The following is a 10,000-nucleotide window of genomic DNA, read 5'->3' as shown; positions in this document are numbered from 1 at the left end:
CTCCTGGGTAACTGGTGCTGCTGATTGGTGGCCCGACTGTCTGTACACCTGGTGAACACACCTGACTCCCAGGTAAAGGGAGGGTGAACACACCTGACTCCCAGGTAAAGGGAGGGTGAACACACCTGACTCCCAGGTAAAGGGAGGGTGAACACACCTGACTCCCAGGTAAAGGGAGGGTGGACACACCTGACTCCCAGGTAAAGGGAGGGTGAACACACCTGACTCCCAGGTAAAGGGAGGGTGAACACACCTGACTCCCAGGTAAAGGGAGGGTGAACACACCTGACTCCCAGGTAAAGGGAGGGTGAACACACCTGACTCCCAGGTAAAGGGGCCTTGAGGACCGTGATTTGATGACCCCTGCTTTAAGGTGTGAGGTCACAGATGTGTGATAAGAATCTTCTCAGCTGAACATTCTAATGCTGATGTAAGGATCACTACTGGTGACTGAAAGTGAAGCCAGAGTTCTAGAACACTGTGATGGTGGCATTGTGACCTGTGCTCCCATGGTAACCCATGCTCCTGTGTGTGTCTGTGCGTCTGTGCTCCTGTGTGTCTGTGCTCCTGTGTGTCTGTGTGTCTGTGCTCCTGTGTGTCTGTGCTCCTGTGTGTGTCTGTGCTCCTGTGTGTGTCTGTGTTCCTGTGTGTCTGTGTTCCTGTGTGTCTGTGCTCCTGTGTGTCTGTGCTCCTGTGTGTCTGTGCTGCAGTGCTGGACTGCAGCCCCATCCTCTCCTCCTTCCAGGTCATCCTGCTGGAGCACATCATCATGTGTCGCCTGGTTACCGGCCACAAGGCCACCGCCCTGCAGGAGGTCAGTGAGCCCCCCCCCCCCCCCCCCCGCCAGACACAACACCCCCCCCCCCCCCCCGCCAGACACAACACACACAACACACCGTCCCCCCGCCAGACACAACACACCGTCCCCCCGCCAGACACAACACACCGTCCCCCCGCCAGACACAACACACCACCCCCCCGCCAGACACAACACCCCCCCCCCCCCCCGCCAGACACAACACACCCCCCCCCCCGCCAGACACAACACACCCCCCCCCCCCCGCCAGACACAACACCCCCCCCCCCCCCCCCCGCCAGACACAACACACACAACACACCGTCCCCCCGCCAGACACAACACACCGTCCCCCCGCCAGACACAACACACCCCCCCCCCGCCAGACACAACACCCCCCCCCCCCCCCGCCAGACACAACACACACAACACACCGTCCCCCCGCCAGACACAACACACCGTCCCCCCGCCAGACACAACACACCCCCCCCCCGCCAGACACAACACACCCCCCCCCCGCCAGACACAACACCCCCCCCCCCCCCCCCCCGCCAGACACAACACACACAACACACCGTCCCCCCGCCAGACACAACACACCCCCCCCCCGCCAGACACAACACACCCCCCCCCCCGCCAGACACAACACCCCCCCCCCCCCCCCCGCCAGACACAACACACACAACACACCGTCCCCCCGCCAGACACAACACACCGTCCCCCCGCCAGACACAACACACCGTCCCCCCGCCAGACACAACACACCACCCCCCCGCCAGACACAACACCCCCCCCCCCCCCGCCAGACACAACACACCCCCCCCCCCCCCGCCAGACACAACACACCACTCACTGCCTCCATTTTACAGGCCTCACCAAGAACTACAACTACAGACATAACGGGGCAGCCTGTAGCCTAGTGGCTCAGGTCCATGACTGGGACCTGGAAGGTTGGTCTCTCAAGCCCCAGTGTAGCCATACACACAGCTGTCAGGCCCTTGAGTAAGGCACCCTGAGCCCCATGTTGCTCCAGGAGGGGTTTGTCCCGTGCTTAGACTAATCAACTGTAAGTTGCTTTGGATAAAAGCGCCAGCTAAATAGTAATTAATTCAACTATAACGATAAGGATGCGGGCATCCACACGGATGCACAAAAACATTGTGTAAATAGCCATTTTGAACGTTGTGTAAATTGGACGGGTTGGTTGATTGGGTGTTAGTTTCCTTTGTTCATGAAGCTGGACAAATTGGCTCTGAAAGTGATCGTTGGCCACTGCCTCTGTTGCTACAGTTGTGGTGCGGGCACTCGAGTTAGAATCAAACGAGTTTTAAAACAATACGTTATTAGTTATCATTCTTGGTGTGGACGGGCCCTTATTCCTGGCCAGATTGTGTCCCTTTCTCAGTGTCTGTCCCCTGGTGATCATTGGGCAGCAGTACAAACTGAATCCAAAGCTTAACTGATGAAAAGAGACGCCTGCACGCCGGGTGCAGAGTCTAACGAGAGGAGCCTGCAGAGCAGAAACAATGAGACTCGCACGCGTGCTGGAACGCTCCGAGTTTTACTCCTTCAGTGGAGCTGGCGCCTCGACCGCGCCAGGCGTCAGAGCCTCATTGTTCTGATGTAAATGGTAAAATGGTAAATGGACTGCATTTATAGTGGACTTTTTATCCAAAGCGCTTCACAATTGGTGCCTCTCATTCACACACACACACATACACACACACACACCATTGGCGACAGGCTCCAACCAGATCCAATCAGCTAAGGTTTGGTATGGCTAAAACACCACCTGTTTACTGCTCAGGAGATAGAGGAGTGAGTGAAATGTCTTCTCTCTCTGGAGCAGATCTCTCAGGTGTGTGTTATACTCAGGAGGTAGAGGAGTGAGTGAAATGTCTTCTCTCTGGAGCAGATCTCTCAGGTGTGTGTTACACTCAGGAGATAGAGGAGTGTGTGAAATGTCTTCTCTCTCTGGAGCAGATCTCTCAGGTGTGTGTTACACTCAGGAGATAGAGGAGTGTGTGAAATGTCTTCTCTGGAGCAGATCTCTCAGGTGTGTGTTACACTCAGGAGATAGAGGAGTGTGTGAAATGTCTTCTCTGGAGCAGATCTCTCAGGTGTGTGTTACACTCAGGAGATAGAGGAGTGAGTGAAATGTCTTCTCTCTGGAGCAGATCTCTCAGGTGTGTGTTACACTCAGGAGATAGAGGAGTGTGTGAAATGTCTTCTCTCTCTGGAGCAGATCTCTCAGGTGTGTGTTATACTCAGGAGATAGAGGAGTGTGTGAAATGTCTTCTCTCTGGAGCAGGTCTCTCAGGTGTGTGTTATACTCAGGAGATAGAGGAGTGAGTGAAATGTCTTCTCTCTCTGGAGCAGATCTCTCAGGTGTGTGTTACACTCAGGAGATAGAGGAGTGTGTGAAATGTCTTCTCTCTCTGGAGCAGATCTCTCAGGTGTGTGTTACACTCAGGAGATAGAGGAGTGTGTGAAATGTCTTCTGTCTGGAGCAGATCTCTCAGGTGTGTGTTACACTCAGGAGATAGAGGAGTGAGTGAAATGTCTTCTCTCTGGAGCAGATCTCTCAGGTGTGTGTTACACTCAGGAGATAGAGGAGTGTGTGAAATGTCTTCTCTCTCTGGAGCAGATCTCTCAGGTGTGTGTTACACTCAGGAGATAGAGGAGTGTGTGAAATGTCTTCTCTGGAGCAGATCTCTCAGGTGTGTGTTACACTCAGGAGATAGAGGAGTGTGTGAAATGTCTTCTCTGGAGCAGATCTCTCAGGTGTGTGTTACACTCAGGAGATAGAGGAGTGAGTGAAATGTCTTCTCTCTGGAGCAGATCTCTCAGGTGTGTGTTACACTCAGGAGATAGAGGAGTGTGTGAAATGTCTTCTCTCTCTGGAGCAGATCTCTCAGGTGTGTGTTATACTCAGGAGATAGAGGAGTGTGTGAAATGTCTTCTCTCTGGAGCAGATCTCTCAGGTGTGTGTTACACTCAGGAGATAGAGGAGTGAGTGAAATGTCTTCTCTCTCTGGAGCAGATCTCTCAGGTGTGTGTTACACTCAGGAGATAGAGGAGTGTGTGAAATGTCTTCTCTCTCTGGAGCAGATCTCTCAGGTGTGTGTTACACTCAGGAGATAGAGGAGTGTGTGAAATGTCTTCTCTCTGGAGCAGATCTCTCAGGTGTGTGTTACACTCAGGAGATAGAGGAGTGAGTGAAATGTCTTCTCTCTGGAGCAGATCTCTCAGGTGTGTGTTACACTCAGGAGATAGAGGAGTGTGTGAAATGTCTTCTCTCTCTGGAGCAGATCTCTCAGGTGTGTGTTATACTCAGGAGGTAGAGGAGTGTGTGAAATGTCTTCTCTCTGGAGCAGATCTCTCAGGTGTGTGTTACACTCAGGAGATAGAGGAGTGTGTGAAATGTCTTCTCTCTGGAGCAGATCTCTCAGGTGTGTGTTATACTCAGGAGATAGAGGAGTGTGTGAAATGTCTTCTCTCTCTGGAGCAGGTCTCTCAGGTGTGTGTTACACTCAGGAGATAGAGGAGTGTGTGAAATGTCTTCTCTCTGGAGCAGATCTCTCAGGTGTGTGTTACACTCAGGAGATAGAGGAGTGTGTGAAATGTCTTCTCTCTGGAGCAGATCTCTCAGGTGTGTGTTACACTCAGGAGATAGAGGAGTGTGTGAAATGTCTTCTCTCTCTGGAGCAGATCTCTCAGGTGTGTGTTACACTCAGGAGATAGAGGAGTGAGTGAAATGCCTTCTCTCTCTGGAGCAGATCTCTCAGGTGTGTGTTACACTCAGGAGATAGAGGAGTGTGTGAAATGTCTTCTCTCTGGAGCAGATCTCTCAGGTGTGTGTTATACTCAGGAGATAGAGGAGTGTGTGAAATGTCTTCTCTGGAGCAGATCTCTCAGGTGTGTGTTACACTCAGGAGATAGAGGAGTGTGTGAAATGTCTTCTCTCTGGAGCAGATCTCTCAGGTGTGTGTTACACTCAGGAGATAGAGGAGTGTGTGAAATGTCTTCTCTCTCTGGAGCAGATCTCTCAGGTGTGTGTTACACTCAGGAGATAGAGGAGTGTGTGAAATGTCTTCTCTCTCTGGAGCAGATCTCTCAGGTGTGTGTTACACTCAGGAGATAGAGGAGTGTGTGAAATGTCTTCTCTCTCTGGAGCAGATCTCTCAGGTGTGTGTTACACTCAGGAGATAGAGGAGTGTGTGAAATGTCTTCTCTCTGGAGCAGATCTCTCAGGTGTGCCAGCTGTGCCAGCAGTCTCCCCGGCTCTTCTCCAATCACGCGGCCCAGCTGCACACTCTACTCGTGAGTACACTGAGTGACCGCTCTCTGTGTGTCCTAACGTCTGCGTGCAGTCTATCTACTGCTGTGTCCTTAAGAGCTTTCTGCCTCTGCTGTGTCCTTAAGAGCTCTCTGCCTCTGCTGTGTCCTTAAGAGCTCTCTGCCTCTGCTGTGTCCTTAAGAGCTCTCTGCCTCTGCTGTGTCCTTAAGAGCCCTCTGCCTCTGCTGTGTCCTTAAGAGCTCTCTGCCTCTGCTGTGTCCTTAAGAGCCCTCTGCCTCTGCTGTGTCCTTAAGAGCTCTCTGCCTCTGCTGTGTCCTTAAGAGCTCTACTCCTCAGCTGTGTCCTTAAGAGCTCTCTGCCTCAGCTGTGTCCTTAAGAGCTCTCTGCCTCAGCTGTGTCCTTAAGAGCTCTCTGCCTCTGCTGTGTCCTTAAGAGCTCTCTGCCTCAGCTGTGTCCTTAAGAGCTCTCTGCCTCTGCTGTGTCCTTAAGAGCTCTCTGCCTCTGCTGTGTCCTTAAGAGCTCTACTCCTCAGCTGTGTCCTTAAGGGCTCTCTGCCTCAGCTGTGTCCTTAAGAGCTCTCTGCCTCTGCTGTGTCCTTAAGAGCTCTACTCCTCAGCTGTGTCCTTAAGGGCTCTCTGCCTCAGCTGTGTCCTTAAGAGCTCTACTCCCCGCCGTGCATGCGCAGAGTGTGCCATGTGCCGTGTGAGTGGTGAGCCTGCTTCCTGTCTGAAGTCCCGTCCCATCCTCCAGGGGCTGTACTGCATCTCGGTGAACTGCATGGATAACGCGGAGGCCCAGTTCAGCACCGCACTGAGGGTGAGTCCTGCCTGCAGGGGGCCTCTCCCCAAAACCTCTGTGTGCTCAACCACCCCACAGGCCTCTAAACGACAACAACAACTACACCAATAACAACAACAACAACACCACCACCACCAACAACAACAACAACACTTTTTACGGATTCACCCCCCTCCCCTTTTTGTTATTACTCATTTAATTCACTAGGGGGCCCCGTTGAGACAGGAGTCTCTTTTTCACCTGAGACCTACATACACCGGTCAAAAACACATACAGGCATCGAGACAGACACATACAATTCAGGCAAACATTACACATAACAATACACATAATACAATCAATCAAACGGACAGAATTTATAAAATCAGTATAAAAATCCTTTTCATTATTTTGAATAATTTCGAACTGCATACTCTACATCCATCCAAGTGGATTTGTTGATGACCTGCTAGTTTAATACCTCAACTGTTACCATCGCAACCTGTCGGCCAGGATGGGCGGCCCCCTATAGCCGGGTTCCTATAGATTTCTGCCCATGGGGAGTTTTCTTTTCCCCATAAGAAGGGATTTACCTCCTGTGCTGTTTGGGGCCTCAGGGCTGGTATTTCCCTTCTGTTGCTCTGTAAAGCGTCTTTGGGACAGTCCGCTGTGAAAAGCAGTACAGAAATAAAAGTGTATTGACCACTACGTTATTTAGCTGACAGTTTTATCCTCAGTGACTGACCCTGCCTCTTGACCCCCCCCCTCTCCTCTTGACCCCCCCCCCTCTCCTCTGGACCCCCCCTCTCCTCTGGACCCCCCCCCTCTCCTCTTGACCCCCCCCCTCTCCTCTGGACCCCCCCCTCTCCTCTTGACCCCCCCCCTCTCCTCTGGACCCCCCCTCTCCTCTGGACCCCCCCCTCTCCTCTGGACCCCCCCCCTCTCCTCTTGACCCCCCCCTCTCCTCTGGACCCCCCCCTCTCCTCTGGACCCCCCCCTCTCCTCTTGACCCCCCCCCCTCTCCTCTGGACCCCCCCTCTCCTCTGGACCCCCCCCCTCTCCTCTGGACCCCCCCCTCTCCTCTGGACCCCCCCCTCTCCTCTGGACCCCCCCCCCCTCCTCTTGACCCCCCCCTCTCCTCTTGACCCCCCCCTCTCCTCTGGACCCCCCCTCTCCTCTGGACCCCCCCCCTCTCCTCTGGACCCCCCCTCTCCTCTGGACCCCCCCCCTCTCCTCTGGACCCCCCCTCTCCTCTTGACCCCCCCCCCTCTCCTCTGGACCCCCCCTCTCCTCTGGACCCCCCCCCCCTCTCCTCTGGACCCACCCCTCTCCTCTGGACCCACCCCTCTCCTCTGGACCCCCCCTCTCCTCTGGACCCCCCCCCTCTCCTCTTGACCCCCCCCTCTCCTCTGGACCCCCCCTCTCCTCTGGACCCCCCCCCCCCCCTCTCTCCTCTGGACCCCCCCTCTCCTCTTGACCCCCCCCTCTCCTCTTGACCCCCTCCCCTCTCCTCTGGACCCCCCCTCTCCTCTTGACCCCCCCCCTCTCCTCTTGACCCCCTCCCCTCTCCTCTGGACCCCCCCTCTCCTCTTGACCCCCTCCCCTCTCCTCTGGACCCCCCCCCTCTCCTCTTGACCCCCTCCCCTCTCCTCTGGACCCCCCCTCTCCTCTGGACCCCCCCCCTCTCCTCTTGACCCCCCCCCCTCTCCTCTGGACCCCCCCCCCCCCTCTCCTCTGGACCCCCCTCCCCTCTCCTCTTGTGTCACACTTGTGGTCATCCAGTGGTCGGTCAAGGACTCACATTAATTATCTTTCTGAGAGCCGGTGAGACACATAATTGGGGTGAATGAAAATTAGCCTCCCTGGCGGACTGTGGCCTATTGAGATAAATGTCACTCATGTGCTTTGTCCCTGTGACATACACCAATGATAATGTTACTCTGGGCTGGGAGAGGAGGGTCCAGGAAAGTCCAGGGGTCTGAATGTAAAAGTCCTGCCGGGTTTATTCCACCCATTAACTCTTACACCTCTGCCTGTGTGTGACCTTTGACCTCGCGTGCCCTGTGCAGCTGACCACACATCAGGAGCTGTGGACGTTCATCGTGACGAATCTGGCGAGTGTCTACATCAGAGAGGGCAACAGGCACCAGGAGGTGAGTCCCCCCCCCCCTTTAACCTCCTGACCCGTCTGCCTTCAACCCCCTGACCCGTCTGCCTTCAACCCCCTGACCTGTCTGCCTTCAACCCCCTGACCTGTCTGCCTTCAACCCCCTGACCTGTCTGCCTTCAACCCCCTGACCTGTCTGCCTTCAACCCCCTGACCTGTCTGCCTTCAACCTCCTGACCCGTCTGCCTTCAACCTCCTGACCTGTCTGCCTTCAACCCCCTGACCCGTCTGCTTCAGGTTCTTCACAGCCCTGAAAACTGTCCAGAAAACTGTCCTTCAATTTGGCCTCAGACGTGGTGCAGGAGCACAGACACACAGACACACACAGGAGCACAGACACACAGGAGCACAGACACACAGGAGCACAGACACACAGACACACACAGGAGCACAGACACACAGGAGCACAGACACACAGGAGCACAGACACACACAGGAGCACAGACACACAGGAGCACAGACACACACAGGAGCACAGACACACAGGAGCACAGACACACACAGGAGCACAGACACACAGAGCACAGACACACAGACACACACAGGAGCACAGACACACCGGAGCACAGACACACACAGGAGCACAGACACACAGGAGCACAGACACACACAGGAGCACAGACGCACACAGGAGCACAGACATACACAGGAGCACAGACACACACAGGAGCACAGACGCACAGGAGCACAGACACACAGGAGCACAGACACACAGACACACAGAAGTGGTGCAGGAGCACTGTACTAAACACACTGTTCATCTTGCAGCTCTACAGTCTGCTTGAGAGGATAAACCCAGATCACAACTTTCCTGTCAGGTAAGAACACCTGTGTGTGTGTGTGTGTGTGTGTGTGTGTGTGTGTGTGTGTGTGTGTGTGTGTGTGTGTGTGTGGATATTGAGAGATGGAGTGTCCTACAGACAGACAGAACTGCAGAAGGTGGCACTGAAAGACCCCCCCCCCCCACTCTGACCCCCCCAGCTCCCACTGTCTGCGGGCAGCAGCCTTCTACATCCGGGGTCTCCTGTCCTTCTTCCAGGGGCGCTACAACGAAGCCAAGTGAGTTTTTTTTAAATATTTTATTCTGAGACTCCATTGCTCTCAATTCTGTATCTCCAGCAGATTGTTACGTGCTTATCACCCGTTTGTGGTCTCACACCTTAAAGGGTGAAAGTTGCTAGTTCTCCCTCTGCTCTTGTAGCCGAAGAGGGCCGGTTTGAAGCGGTGTGTGTCTTACGATTATTAATTAGTGATGGTCGTTACATTACATTACATGGCATTTAGCCGACGCTCTTATCCGTTAAGAACGGCAGTTAGTGATGTCTTGAGTCTGCTGCTCTAGGAGGTTCCTCCGGGAGACGCTGAAGATGTCCAACGCTGAGGACCTGAATCGCCTGACTGCCTGCTCCCTAGTCCTGCTCGGGCACATCTTCTACGTGCTGGGGAACCACAGGGTAAGGTTCTGCTCTGTGATTGGCCTCTACTGCCCATGTACACTCCCACCTCACTCTGATTGGTCACAAGCACCCATTTACACTCTGACCTCACTGCTTCCTGCTCTGTGATTGGTCACAAGCATCCATTTACACTCTGACCTCACTGATTCCTGTGCTGTGATTGGCTGTGAGCGTCAATGTTCACTGTGACCTCTCTGCTTCCTGTGCTGTGATTGGCTGTGAGCGTCAGTGTGCTCTCTCACCCCTCCACAGGAGAGCAACAACATGGTGGTCCCAGCCATGCAGCTGGCCAGCAAGATCCCCGACATGTCTGTGCAACTGTGGTCCTCCGCCCTGCTCAAAGGTCAGCTGGAGATTAACTACTGCTCATCTACTGTTCACCTCCTAATCGACTACCTCTGACCTACTGATCACCTACAGTGTGTGTGTATGTGTGTGTGTGTGTGTGCGTGTGCGTGTGTGTGTGTAGAGTGTACTCTGATAGAGGTGTGTGTGTGTGTGTG

At 54.3% G+C, this 10,000-nt stretch overlaps 1 protein-coding gene across 1 annotated transcript in view; it reads left to right on the top strand.

Annotated features, from left to right (window-relative positions):
• LOC133129150 (MAU2 chromatid cohesion factor homolog) overlaps window positions 1–10,000 on the top strand; it is an 18,350-nt gene that overhangs the window by 7,083 nt on the left and 1,267 nt on the right. The window contains exons 9-16 of the mRNA XM_061243015.1: window positions 711–814; window positions 5,042–5,119; window positions 5,847–5,912; window positions 7,943–8,026; window positions 8,809–8,858; window positions 9,022–9,099; window positions 9,383–9,494; window positions 9,750–9,840. Coding sequence (XP_061098999.1) covers window positions 711–814; window positions 5,042–5,119; window positions 5,847–5,912; window positions 7,943–8,026; window positions 8,809–8,858; window positions 9,022–9,099; window positions 9,383–9,494; window positions 9,750–9,840 — 663 coding nt within the window. The remainder of the gene's footprint in view (window positions 1–710; window positions 815–5,041; window positions 5,120–5,846; window positions 5,913–7,942; window positions 8,027–8,808; window positions 8,859–9,021; window positions 9,100–9,382; window positions 9,495–9,749; window positions 9,841–10,000) is intronic.

Source organism: Conger conger, chromosome 5, assembly GCF_963514075.1.
Source record: "Conger conger chromosome 5, fConCon1.1, whole genome shotgun sequence".
Classification (NCBI taxonomy): domain Eukaryota; kingdom Metazoa; phylum Chordata; class Actinopteri; order Anguilliformes; family Congridae; genus Conger; species Conger conger.
Note: the sequence above shows the minus strand (reverse complement) of the source record. Positions and strands in the feature narration are given on the sequence as shown.